This window comes from Scomber japonicus, chromosome 8, assembly GCF_027409825.1.
Source record: "Scomber japonicus isolate fScoJap1 chromosome 8, fScoJap1.pri, whole genome shotgun sequence".
In the NCBI taxonomy this organism is placed as follows: Eukaryota; Metazoa; Chordata; class Actinopteri; order Scombriformes; family Scombridae; genus Scomber; species Scomber japonicus.
The window spans coordinates 2,120,811-2,135,590 of record NC_070585.1 but is presented as its reverse complement, the minus strand read 5'-3'; the positions used below and the strand labels follow the sequence as shown (position 1 = coordinate 2,135,590).

Sequence of the window (14,780 nt, the reverse complement as noted above, 5' to 3'; positions counted from 1 at the left end):
TATCACGCACATCTCCACAGCTTTTTTTCTGTGTTTTTGTTGGTATGCCTTTGCTGACTTTCACATGTTAGGATGTGTCCACTGTTGACAGACATACAGGAAAATGGTAAGAACTATTTATTTGTTGGCAAACATACATAAACATAAAGAGAGCTGCAAATTGACTGTGTTTTGTAAGGCTTGTGTTTGTTTGTAGCAGAATTGATAGGCTGGGGAAATTTATACTTATGCCATAAGTGTAAGGTAAATGCATATTTACATGCTCATGTTATTACTTCTCTTCTTTATTTTTGTGAGGTAGGTCTGTTTTTGGTTTTTATTGCAAATTGCAGACTACACACTTCAGCTTCATTATACAGTATTATTAGCCATCAGTGCTACTACTACCATGCTGGAGCAGTACCTGCCCCAGGCTTACTGTGTGTCAACTTGTTAGTTTCGTATAGTTTTTTGGTAATTTAACACAAACATGTTTTTTTAGGAATATGCACCATCTGCTTCTGGTCTTAAAATTAGATTTTGACACCAGGCCTCAAGGCCTAATAATGAAAGCCCTGCCTTAAGGCAATTATCATTTCAGTTGATAATGTCCTTGAGTGATGTATATTCTAAAACAGATTTCACTTAATCAAATTCCCACAAACCAATTGACTTTTGACACAGTGAAGGCGGGGAGGTGCATGTTGTACATCAGGCTGAGGACCTCGGGGCATGTTGCCTGCTTTACCTCGCCTAGTTATCTAACCTTCACTACACTCTGTCCAAATTGTTTCTGTGATTTCACTTCAACTGTCTTTGTGCCCCTCTCAGTTATAAAATGTTGAATCCTTGGATGTAGCATAAACTACAGTTCTGGTTCAGCATGATTGCAGTCTTGTTGGGACATACAGTACCTGTGTTAGCACGGTTTTTTCTGTTGCTAGAACACATGAAGCTAGCTAGCACAGTTTTGGAAATTCAGCAAGCATTTATTACTTACAGCAGTCAAATAGCTAAAATATTATCCCATAAAATGTAGGCAAGTCTTTAAATAAAGCATAGAAATACATTAGAGCAAAATTAAAAAAGCTATTAAAGTATAAAGTGAAATACCCACACATACGGTAACAACCGAAACATTAACTTAAGCTAGCAAATGACATTATGCTAATCAATTTATAACATAACATAGCTAACATGAATCAGCAAACAAACAAAAAAACAACCACAAATTCTGCTCATTTGCTGATGGCAGCTATGTAATTTCCCAATGTGTTTGGATTATAATGTGACAGTATAATGTTAATGAGGGCTACATTCCATTGTGTATAGTCAGCTAGGTCAGTTAGCTGTTAGCACGATAGCATGGCCCTGCAACTGAAAAATGAAGTATAGCCATCCTTAAGGTTAATTACACCTGCTTTTCATGCTAGCTTAAGTTAATGTCAAATGATCTACACAATAACCCTTTGGATGTACCACTGTAAGTTCAAAGGTAAAGCAATAAGGAAGAATTATAGACTTGTAATACCAGCAGTACAATTGCTATGAATATATCCCCTGCAGCTGTTACTAGACTAGTTCCCACTTTCAAATAACTCAAACAGCATTCAGAGGCTTTGCCACAGACTTTTTGGAAATGTACTTACCCTTCATTCTTCCTCTCTACACTGACGAGCATTGAGTCTGTCACAATCTTAGTTTCACAATTCCATGACCAAAAAAACATTCATACAAAAGTAAATAACATTTTAGCACATTTAACCTGTAAACACTGTAATACTTAAAACATTGAACTTTGGGTAGCCATGTTTTTGTAATTTACTGATTGCTGTTCTCTCAAATGAGACTACGTTTACACGTGCCCGGCTATTTTCATAAACGGACATTTCATCCTCTCCGTTTACAAAAAAACTGTGTGCACACCAGTCTGTTTTCAGAACACTTTCCATTTACACTAACCCGTGTATATATGCCGTCAAGGGCAGCTCAAGCCCCATCAGAATCCCGCATAGCAACAACAACAACGTGACTTCATTGCTCCACATAGTACAACACTTGTATTTGCAAATGCAAACAAATACAAAGGGATTACACCAGCATAAATGTGACTGCTATTCTGCATCCATGATCACCATAGATTGTAAACATAGACTGTAGATTATAAACTATGTCACATTTAACCCAGGAGCAGTTTCTGTCTCACAATCTGCCGTCGGCTCCCCAAATCTCCATTTTTCTCTGTTTACATGCAAACGTGCAAACAGAGTTTTCCAAAATCTCCTCTCTGACCAGAGTTTTTAAAAAGCATCGTTTTCAGGGGAGAATTTTCCGTTTGCGTCTAAACGGAGGGTGCAAATGATGGTTAATGTCTCCGTTTTTAAAAATAACCGGGTACGTATAAACGGGGCCTGAGAGCCAACCAAACAGGTGTTGTCAGTTAATTGTGCTGATTAGACCTCTTTTCAGGACCATTCTTAATTGACATCTCACTGACTCTCTTGCTAGTTATGTTGCACCATTATAAGTCTGAATTTGGAAATGTCATAGCAGAAAAAGCACAATGGCACTGTTGTGTTGAAGTGTCCCTGTAAGTCAGCATGGACAGTAACAGGACACTGAAATTGGAACACCTAATGGAAATACAGCCTTTATTACTGATGGTTCACCTGTGCTATAACATGTCAAAATGTCTGGTGTGTAAAAAGACACACAGTATCTTTCTTGTATAAAAAGTATAAGAAGAATGGCTTTTGTGACAACCCCAGAGGTCCAATCCAAATAGATAAATAATACAGTATGAATATAGAATGGATCTAAACTGCTCATACAAAATAGCTCACATTTGGCAATGATGCCAGGCTCAGTGTTAAGTGTTCAAGTCAGCAGCATAGTTTATTATTGCACAAGTGTTCAAGTGTCAGCACAGATTGTTATTGCACAAGTGTTCAGCAGGATTATGATTGCACGAATAGTAAATAGTGTATTGCACTTTACCAGCATAGTTTATTGTGCCAATATTAGACAGTGTATTGCACGTTCCCACATATCTTATTGTACATGTTCAGTGAGAGGTTATATCTCAGACTGAGGAGATATCAGAGTTCAGAAGGTTTATGGCAGTTGGGAAAAAGCTTTTTTTTAGTCTGTTTGTGCATGTATAGACATAAATTATTAACATTATACAATATTTACATTACCTTTCACAAGCTTGGACACACTTTACTATTCACTGGAATTGTAAAGTTTTTACTGGTACTGTATACAAATAGCAAGTCACCTGTTCTTAACCTATTTCATGATAGCTAATTGTACACTCAAAGCTAAATGAAAAGGATTAGTAGCATGCATATCAATCAGTATAATACATTGAGCCTACTTGGGATTAGTTTAACAAGCTGTAAACACAATACCACCATACAAAAGTGGTGGTTAATGTGCTTATTTATTTATACAGTTTAAAAATACATTAACATGATTGATTGATGATTGATGAAAACGTGAAGAACAATAGCTACTAGCAGAGTGGACTAAAGGCTCTACTTTGGTGAATGTAACATCCATTAGACACAGAGCAACAATAAGATTTATGGTTGCTACCATGGGTTTATGGGAGTCCTGTCATTGATATCTATAATGTAGGTTTTTATGTGTACTGTAGTTGAGCATGAGATGTCACCTGTTCATAGCACCCAGTCAATAACAGATGGACATATCCTACATTAGTAAAAGTGTTCACATTCTTTCATTCAGTTAGTGAAAGGAGCTGTATTTGTTGGTGTAAAGACCATGTCATGTCTGTGTCCACCTGATGAATCCACATCTAATATTCACTTTTCTTTGAGCTGGGCAGCTGGGTTCATCTGAGCACTGAAAACAGCTGAGTGTTGTTGCTGGAAAAAGGTTGATTCAAACTGAGACAACCAAAACACTAAAGCTGTGGGCTTTAAAACCAAAACAGTAAATGGAAAAATGCTAAAAATTCTCTGAGCTGAGGGAAAGTTCAGAGTTGATAACTATCTATGGGCTTCCCAGTGCAAAAAACACCTTTTACATTTTTTCCATTGTTGACATTAAAGTACGGATTAGTGCAGTCGTCTTGGAACACGTTGATGGCCATCAATAATTTAACTGAATACACATGTGCTTTTCCTGCTGTGGTAAATCCAAAATACCTGCTGTGAAAAAGGCCTGTAGGGATATAACAGATGTAAACACACACCGTGTTCCTGAAGTGTCTCAAAAGATACCTCATAAAGAGTATTCTTATGTTCTTATAGGAGTGATTTTGAACATCTGACTTTGATCTCTTCCTTTTTTTTCTCTTTCTGCCTCCTCTGTTCATCACATACTGACTTGATGTAGATTAAGGAAGGCTTGAAGATGATTTGATCCAACTCCAAAACCTGTAAGTGCTTTTTTTCCTTTCACTATATTTCTGTTTCTTATGCTTGGGGGTGGATGTGATACGGTACATATTTTATTGGCGGTTACAAATAATCTTTCTCATCTTTTTAATCCAAAACATCATTACAATATGTTTCTTTTTTACTCATAGTTGCTTATTAATCACAGAAACTAGCTTTTAAGTTCTGGAATTTACTCATCCACTCACTAATTCTCTTTCAATATATGTCACAGTCTGTGTACTATTGCCTTCATGTGCTTATATGCAATTAAAAATCTCACACAACATTTTCCATTTATGCTTCATAATGATAATCTGTCAGATGTGGGTGGAGCTGTTGCATAAAGTGAGCGGCTGTCATTCTCACTTATTATAAATCAGAGCCAAACAACATAACATCAAATGGTGATAAGAATAAATCAAAAAATAAAGAAGGAAATAAAATAAAGAAATAAATAAGGCAGATATACAGTGGAAAACATACACAGTTATTCAATCTAATCTTTCTCTCGAACTCTTAGCTTGAAGCTACATCATGACTGATTTAGAAGCCCACGGGGTGGGGGACCCCCCTCCGCCCTACATGATTTTTCTGGTGGTCTTCCTCTTCTTCATCACCGGGCTGCTGGGCTTCCTCATTTGCCACCTGCTGAAGAAGAAGGGCTACAGGTGCCGCACTGCAGACGAGGAGGAAGAGGAGAAGCTCGGAGGAACTGAAGACGGTGGGTTTCTATCTTACTTCTCTCTCTCTGTCTCTCTCTCTCTCTCTCTCACACTCTCTCACTCTCTCTCTCTCTCCAACACTCCTTCAGAAATACACAAACACTCACAAACCTGTGTGGTCTTCTTTGAAGTCCATATTACGAAGTACTCACACACACCATGTTACTAAAACACACACTCACTTTGATGCATAACGATGTCTGTACTGTACACACGTATAAGGACATTTGTGCACATCATCCCATAATAATCCCAGAATGATTATCAAGTTATATGTTATTATTCTCAGTTTAAATTGGAACTCTTTGCTGCTTTTGAAATGTGTGCCACTCTTCTAAAACCAAGACAAGCTATGAGTAACATGTCGGTCTGAATTTAGTCATTCGGAACAGTATTTGTATATTCAGGATTTCAATCATAAGAGTGTACGGTCTTTAAATTGAAATTTGAAATTGAACTTTTAACAATTTGAGATTGTATTTCATATTTTGAGTTATCACAATTTCAACTGAGATGGTTAAAATGGTTGGATTTTTGTCTGTTTGACTCTTCCTACATCCCTGAATGTTGCGTCTCAAAGGGATGAATCTGCAGCTTTGAGCTAGGTGATGCGTTAGTGATGATGCTACATTATGCAGTGTTTGGCCTTAAAAAGTGTTCTGTTGTGTGTTCTTATTTAAGTGGAGTAGTGGAGCAGGTGGACCTGAAAGCAGAGACTGATTGAGTCTGAACAAACATCTCTATTTAAAAAAAGCTGCCTTTTATTAGCAAAGAATTCAACATAGATTGAAGTGAATACCAGGGCTAAAACCAGGCAAACTAAACGAGGACGGCAAGGAGATGATTGGTCAAAATCAGTACAGGGGAAAAATACTGAGAATACAGAAAACCCAAACCTCAATAAACAACATCTGTAATGAACTAAACCCAAAAAAAAGAAAGAAAAAAAAACACAAAAAGTCCAAAAACAGATTCCATGATGACGCAGTGTATTGTTTATGTTTAGTTGTGGTAGGCATGCCTGAATTACACTGAATTACACAAAGACCGTTTATCTGTTTATCTCCAAAATGTCTTAGAAATCCTTTTTTAAAACAACTATTAACATGAATCATTATTACAAATGTGCAGTTTGTGTCTACCCATATTGTTTCCGCTTATTATTTATAAAGAAGTTGTGTCTAAATACAGTCAAGCTTTAACTAACACTCACTGATATACAATGTCAATATCTAACAAATGTGAATTTCATTTTGTTGTTGCTCTGTTGTGTTTCAGATGAAGATGAAGAGAACCAGGATACAGTGGAGCAGATTCTCAAATGCATTATTGAAAATGAAGGTGATCAATATAAGAATGTCTTTTGGATTTGATGGTGTTTTATTTTGTTCAAATGTAGGTTTTAGTGTGTCAAATTTAATCTGGATTATCCTTCATTAGGTTCTATTTTACTATTTAAGTTTAGTCTATTTAACTGCTGATACGCCAAATAAATACAAAGATGACATGTACAGTACTATATTCAGGGCCCTACTTTTATCAGAGTAGTTTAGCATGTATCCACAAATCAATCAAATAGTAGAATACTCGATTAGTTCTCTAATATGTTTGTTTTTTTGTCGCTTCCAGCCAACATGGAAGCCTTCAATGAGTTATTGGGAAGCCACAATGTCTGTGTGCGCCATGACGCAAGGTACACTCATCCATCAAAGTCTGTGTTAGTGTGACACTGTGTGTTGACTCTTTGTTCATTTCAGGGGAAATTAAACTTTTTATTTTAATCTTAAACTGCAAAACCTCTGGATTCTACAAAATAAATGTATTTAGAGTGAAGAGTATTTTTATTTAACTCCTAGATTCAGACTATATAACCAAGAGGTGGGTTTCAATCAACCTGGTTTTATACCCATGCTCATAATACATGATACAAACTTACAATGAAAGCTAAGTTGAAAGAGACTTAAAGAATAAAATATGATGTACTTCAGTTCCCTGTACACCAATATGATACATCTGCAGTACGCTAATATTGGACGATATATCGGTCTAGCTCTATAATAATAATGTTCATAATAATAATGATAACGTTAATGTCCAGGTTGCGTAAGGAGTCCGTTGCTGGTATTCCTTCCCATCATCACACAGTGCACTCAGGCATGGAACACAACTCCTGCCACCTCTGTGCCCAGAGTCGATCCAAAAAGGGCCGCCGACAAAGCAGAACCACCCGCTTCAGACAACGACCTGGAGAGCAGACTGTCTTCTCTGTTGGCAGGTAACAGCACTGCTTTTGCACAAAGGATGCTGGGATAGTGTAGAAATATCAATACATGAGAGGTAAAGACATGCATAACTGACTGTGTCACTATCCCTGCAGATTTCGGGTGATACACACTGATAAGAAGCCCCAAGGGAGTCCTAATGCTTTGGCCGCTTCTAGTGACCAGCTGGACCAATCCCAGGACAGCGACGACAGAAAGGATGCTGGGTACAACTTGAGAAGTATGTTCAAGGATGTCCACCCACCATCAGAGAACTCCAATGGGACTGCTGTGAATGTGGGGAAACGCAGGAAGAGTTTGACCATATTTGGGTTGAGGCGGGGTAGTGACCCTGTTGGCATGAAAATACCAGAGGGGACAGGTAGGGAGACCGGAGGGGTTAGATTTGGTATTCAGCAGCAACCTGTAGTGCTGGAGGAACCATTGCTGACAAAGAGCATTAAAGATATCCCTGAAAGTGGCACTAAAGCTGGTCCCACACCTGAGACTGAGACCACAAAGACCCAAACAGACAAACAGACCTCTGGCTCTAGCTCTGTTCCCAAGGATGGCTCTAAACATGAGCCCACTCCTGAGCCATATACTGGCCTTACAGTCAATCCTTCAGATGGCAGTACAGGAGCTTCTGCTCCCAGGTCCCTTCCCATTCCATCTTCTGCTTCGTCCGAGCAGACATTTAAGAGAACAGAGAAACAAGCAGATGTTGAGTATGACATGTTAAGAAATAACGATCCTGGGCCCCTGCAGACGTCGACACCCATTGGTTATATTCCATGTTTCACTCCTGTCACTTCTTCTGGTCAGTCTGAACCCAGTTTGGACAAAGGCCTTCCACTTACCCAAACTCCGCCTGACCTAAGTTCCAGCCCAGATCAGGAGGTAGTTTTAGGTGCTAGCTTAGATTTAACAAGCATAGGTTCTTCCCCTCTGTCTTCAATCCCTATCAAGACCCCATCGTCAGTTTCTTCATTAAAAACTCCTACCTCACCCTTTGCACTCACACCGAGCCCCAAACCAAGCCCAAGGAATACACCATCAGAAGCTGCAACAACTGCCTTTTCCCCTACCCTCACTCAAAGCCCTAAGCTCCCATCAGGTAGAGCAATCACTGGTTCCTTACAAGCCCGAACTCCCTCACCTGCTCTTTCTCCTAGCCCAAAACTATCAACCAAAGGTGATATGGTTTCAAGCCCATTATCTGCAAAGGAACAAGAGCCAGAAGAAGCCAGAATCCCAACATCAGAAGAAATGACAGAAATAAAACTGCGCGGGATCCTCAAAAAAGGGAAAATGTCACCACCTGCAGGAGACTCTAAAGGATCTCCCATTTCCTCTCCCTCTGATCAGCTTTCTAAAAACAAACTGAGCAGTTTGCCTGTGTCACCTTCTAGCCCCATGCCGCCCTCCTCACCTCAAGGGAACAGAATAAGTAGTGTGGCCATTGTCAAGGCCAGCCCTGACAGCAAGAGAGAGTTTTCTGTGGTCACTATGGTGGAGAAGGAAGAGCAGTCTACCTCACAACAAAGCCAGGCAGAAGCGACTTCTGAATTTGGGGTTGGATCTGGAAAAGAGGGTGCTGGTCCACTCAGTCAGGGAGAACATGTACCCATTTCAGGTGTCGGACAACCTGCAATACAAATCGAAGAGACTTCTGGGGCAGAAGTTAGGTCAATGGTGAGCCAGGAAAAGGACGATATGGTAGAGATGGAAGATATTAGGGACTGTAAGGTGACGCAAGTGGAAGAAGCAGAGAGGTTAGAAGAGGAGTCGCAGAAGACGGTGAACATTCAGTCAAAACCGGACTAAGAAGTGAAGGGAAAACTTCAAAGTGCCCAGTGACATCCCAAAGAAAGACTTGAGAAGTAGCTCTCCTAGACTCTTAGAGGAATGGAATTAAAGTAGTAACACAACAAATTAAACAATAATGCTTTTAATCATTTAACCACAGCAGGTCATGTGATACATTTGCAGCTGGACTGGAGTGGCTGGTCCATTGACTTTCTTGTTGACTGAAGGCATAACGTTTCCGGGCAAACATATGCTTCCATTTATTTAGTTCTCCATGGTCACCATAGTTTAACATGTTAGCACAGACTCCAAGGTACAGCTGATGCTATCTTGTCATAAACCAAAGTATTGGACAGACTGGAATTTTCACGTGATGGTGGCGCTAGATGAAAAGTCAAGGGATAGACAAAGTTGCACTTCCAGATGGGAACATGGATATCTGTACCGAATTTCATGGCGATTCACCCATTAGCTGTGTAGATTTCACTTAAAACCATGAATGTCAAACTTATGGTGGCACGAAGGCTGGCAATGTCCAGAGTCACTGGGATACATCTAGATATATATTAAAGACATTGATTCAATCCATCCAATAGTTATTGAGATTTTTCAGTCAGCCAAATTTTGGACCAACTGACTGACCAACACAATAACATTTTCATACAATACCCAAATGAATCAGAAGAAGTCCATCAATTAATCTATGACTTTTTGTTATTTGATTTGTTAATTTATAATAAGAGTGTCTACGCATGTGAAATACCCATTGTCCTTGTAAAATAAGTGACGTAGGGTGCTTTTGTCTGATTGGTTGACCAACTGGCTGCCTTAGTTAACTATCTATGTGTTGTATTGGCTTACCATTAAGGGTGGTGTCAAATCCATTCATATTCAGAAAAGCACAAATATTGGGTTTTAACAAAAAAAAATCTGTACCAATATTTTAGAAATTATTTTTAGTTTTTGAGAATAAAAAAACATCAAATATGTCATGGATATATAAATAGTGTGTAGTGGAGCTGAGCTTTAATTTAGCTGAGTAGTCAGTGCAGTTGTAGATCTGAGTCCAAGGACCAATATGGGGACCGTATGTGCAAAATATTGATGAACGCTTATTTTGACACTTTAATACCCTAAAATTAGACACGTAATAAAATAAAAAGCATTTTAATGCCTATTTCTACTTTTAAATATAAATACAAATCATTTTTCTGCTCCAACAAACAAATACATGTGTGATCATGCTCTTGCCCTCTTAATTTATTTTTCTGATTGTAAAACCAGACTAACAGCAAAAGGAGCTTTGACAGCTTTCTGGGCAGCTAGACCGATGGAGTTAATTGAAGTTGCAGCAAATTCTTGAAGGTATATTTAAGATACATTACATTTTTCTTACTCTCTTTTCATCTAGTTGCTTGACTTTCCATCTGGACCACTGCAGTCTTTTTTTGTCTCCTTTTTTTGTTAGCTGTTGTGCAGTAATAAAGACTCAATCCCTCATTGATTTCCCACCATACAAAAACTGCAGATGGTTTTAAGTGACCGAGCCCTGGACACTGCTTTTTTTCTCAGTGCCACGTGAACTACTAAGTCATTAATGTGGTCATGTACAGAAGTTACACCAGTAATACCATTTTCACTTTCCCCTTGTATCAGTGTAACCAAGCACCTCGATTGATACTACATCTCCTCTATACCAGCCACTCCAGTTCCGGACCATGACAATAATACTAATACAAATGGGTATTTTACCTGTCTTGGTATTCACACCACTTCTCTCTGCTCCTGCCAATTACGTGTGTGTCCCTGTTCAACAAAAATAAAATGCTTACCAGGCAAAACAACAGCAAATAACAGCAATATACAGCCATGGACGTTGTACTGATGAGTGTATTATCACACAGTAGCTGCTATAGGAGTCCTATATGAGGAAAAAAAGCTCTCAGACTACAGTACAAAGACATGAAAACATCAACAGAATAAACTCTGCATTCCTAAAACTGTGAAACGTAGGAGTAATTGATTTTAAAAATATATTTATATGTGTATTTTAAAGGAATATTTTAAAGTGTATCTTTTACACCTGGTACATCAAATAGTAAACCGGTGATGTTGTACATGGGGATTATGGTAGAACTCTCCAATGATCATTGCTTTTTGTTGTGATACAACATTATGGTTGTCTGTCATAACAGCAAGGCCTTTCATTCTACAGGATTTTTAAAAAATAGTCTAATTCCAACAACAGAACAGAAATATCCCGCAGCTGTGGCTTCTACCATAGTCACAGATGTATGATATTACACATAAAGCATATACACAACTTTTCATCTATCCTTTACTGTACAACTAATTACATGACTAATAATGTTGTTCTACAATATACCCTGCAACAACCAGCCAGGGCAATCCAGAGAACATAAGGTATTACTATAGTCTGCTTTGACACAATTCAAAACATTTCTTTTAAACATTTGTCTAATTTTTGTTAACTACTCACAAATTAATAATTGATATGGAGTTTGTTTTTATCATTTCAGACTTTTTTAGATAATCAGGTGAAATTGTGTGTTATTATTTAATTGTTTTTGTTTCTTAACTTGTGTGATCACTTGACTGCCCATGTTGGTGACCCAAGTTGTAGTAAAAGTAATCGTTGTAACCTTGAAAACCCAGAGTTAGACCTGGAGTTACCTTGCTAACTCCAAATTCTATTTCGTGGCACAGGCTTCAGGTGGTTATAGTGGCTGATTACAAAACCATAAAAATAATAAGATTTAGAAATTGATGTAGGGATTAGGATTACTATTTACTCTTGCAGTAATTGGTTTGACCACTTGGGGGCAGAGCAACAAGATGTGAACACAAAATCTTACATATTATCACCTTATAAACTTGTTATGGTGACCTTGTTAGCAACGAGTTGCCTTTGTACACTTCTAGCAGACACAGAGCAACATTAGCATTGACTTGGAGTCATGTCTGTGACCACCTGGTGAATGGAAGTCTAATATTCACTCTCCTTTTAGCTCTGGTTATGGTCTCCATCAGTGCTTGTGAGAAGTACTTGGCTCTTTAGGTGCTAGGATAGCTGTGTCAGATTTCTTTGCTGCTGTAAAATAACCTTTAAAGACTACTTATATACACCAGAAAACACCTAAACAAATTCTACACTCATTTCTAAAGGGTCAGTATATGCAAATGTTATTTATATATATTAAAAAACTCTTTTTCTATGTAATCCCAGTAGTTGTTAGCCATGCAGACAGCTTTGGTATGTTTATGTCTGCTGTCAGCCCAGTGCAATGAGGAGAATGGCATTCCCTTAGCAGATACATTCAAAACTGGTTCAAATATATAATTTGGACGAACAGACCTTTTAAGGATTTTAAAAAAACACACGAAGGGAATCCATATTTGTTTAGATTTCTATTTGCTGGCACTCAGCCCAGTATAAATTGGAGCCTGTGGCCCTTGAGTCTCTTCACTACAAAGACTGGTTAGCAACAGATTTACCAGACATAGTTCAAAGGTTCCAAGTCAGAGGTCAGCGTCATTTCCTGGCCTTGATGGGAAACCGACCAGGAGGTCTGCAGCCTACAGTCCAAGTCTTTCTCTCGCTCTGCCCCTAAAATGTGAAATCCATCCATCTTCCAACTGGCTGCCTCTTGTTTGACAGATGGACAGAAAAAGTCATCAACTATTAAGAGGTCTCTTGAGTATTTTAGACCTAAAACAATGTTCAGACAGGAATCTAGTCTTAGTCATAGCCTTTATCCAGAACTCTCTGGTACATTTAGATCTGTTAATGTTTGAAAGGTTTTAATAAGATTGTTTTAATATGTGATCATGATTGATTGGGTCACCACACACATCACATTTTCACATAATGACTGCAGTGTGTTTCCACCATCATCACTAAACATGCTCCAAAAATTAAATGCTGTCACCATCAATATATTTTTGAGTGTATTAATAACAAGCTGGTCTTTTGCCTTTTTAACATAGCACAAACTTGTGTGTTAAATGTTGACAAGTCACATATGTTAAATCTTGTATGTATATACACAAAATTGACCATTTGTAAGAGTACCATGTTTTCTGCTGTTGTTTTGTTTTGTTTTTTAAATAAACGTATGCACAAATCTGAAGTTATTTTACAGTTACGATATGGACTGAATTAGAGCCTGACCGATACTGGATGTCTGGGTCCGATGCCGATATTAGGGAGTACAAAATTCCAATATCAATATATTAGCCAATATTATACGATCAGCACATATCGGACAACATATTCATCAATATCAATATATCTGTGATAGGTCAATATTGGCCAATAATATCGGCTGACTATATATCTGTCGGGCTCTCGACTGAATAAACCATGTATGCGCATTTCATTGCAGATCCAGAATTACGTGTGTAAAATATATGAAATGTCTTAAGGGTGCAGCTATCAGTTACCATATTATTCACCACAATCTGAATGTTAACGCGGCATTGACTGTCTCCTCTGAACCGAAACTAACACTTGTGGTGAGAAGTATTGCAAGTTGCATGTATGAGATTCTGTTTGCATCAGTATAATTGAATAAGATGGGTATAGTTAGATAATAGCACATTAAAGGTCCCATCAGTCATTATGCACCAGCAAACACATGAATGTATCAGTATGTAGAATGACAAACGCTAAATATTTTTAAGTTGAATTGCTTGTGTCATCATTTCTATTTTTGTGTCATATAGGGAGTAGCACCACTTACATATGTATATCTCATAAAAACACAATACAAATCAGCAGCTATTAAATCACTTATATTGAAGCACCACTGAAAAACTGCAACAACTAAGAAGTCTCTAAACTCATAAATTCTCCATGTTCATTATACTGTAAATACTCTCATTTTAACAAACAGCTTGATTGATCAAATCAGGGGGTTTGTAATAATGTTGAGATGTATATTCCATTTATCCAGGTTAACATAAGCTGGAAAATATGTACAATATAATACACAGGCAGAAGATTTGTGAGACTTGTAAATTTGCAGATGTATCATAATTTATTCTAAAGAAATAAAATATCAGAATTCTTGCTTTTCAGATGTGTGCAGGCGTGTGTTTTGTTCTTGTGAGCTTGATGGCACCAGAGAAAGGCGGGTAGTACAACACAAGCCAAAATATTACTATACTGTTGCATGGAATACTATCATTGGATAGGCCATTCTGCTGTGCCATCAACCTCTACTATTGTCCAAAAGAAAACAAATCACATCATGTTTTCACAATGTTTCATGTAGATAAACTTTCCCACAGATAAATGGCAAAACATCCATAAACACAGTAGGCTACAACAACATTCATCTTTATGCACACAATGGTCCTGATGATTAAAATTCACTTAATTTAGATAATCTTGGCAGATACGAAATTTAAAAAAACAACCAGTAATAATTAATCCATAAACTTTCACTGTGCTCACATATTATATTCTCCCAATGTTTTGTTGAACTAACTTTTAATTGTAAAGTCATGACCTGAAAGTCCACACAAGGCCTCTAATGGAAATTAATATTAATATAATCCTGTCAGTTCACGAAAAG

The 14,780-nt window shown here is 37.8% G+C and overlaps 1 protein-coding gene across 1 annotated transcript; it reads left to right on the top strand.

Moving 5' to 3' along the window:
* The first annotated feature begins 70 nt into the window (after nucleotides 1-70).
* On the top strand, nucleotides 71-9,415 carry rell2 (RELT like 2). The gene is made up of 7 exons (XM_053324089.1): nucleotides 71-106; nucleotides 4,345-4,387; nucleotides 4,909-5,109; nucleotides 6,389-6,451; nucleotides 6,740-6,803; nucleotides 7,209-7,385; nucleotides 7,488-9,415. Exons 3-7 carry the CDS (start codon nucleotides 4,923-4,925, stop codon nucleotides 9,196-9,198), a joined length of 2,202 nt encoding a protein of 733 aa, XP_053180064.1. The 5' UTR covers nucleotides 71-106; nucleotides 4,345-4,387; nucleotides 4,909-4,922; the 3' UTR covers nucleotides 9,199-9,415.
* The last annotated feature ends 5,365 nt before the right edge of the window (nucleotides 9,416-14,780 follow it).

Coding starts and splice junctions, on each gene's coding strand:
- rell2 (XM_053324089.1), top strand. CDS start 4,923: ATGACTGATTTAGAAGCCCACGGGGTGGGGGACCCCCCTCCGCCCTAC. Junction 5,110..6,388: donor GCTCGGAGGAACTGAAGACG/GTGGGTTTCTAT, acceptor GTTGTGTTTCAG/ATGAAGATGAAGAGAACCAG. Junction 6,804..7,208: donor TGTGTGCGCCATGACGCAAG/GTACACTCATCC, acceptor GTTAATGTCCAG/GTTGCGTAAGGAGTCCGTTG.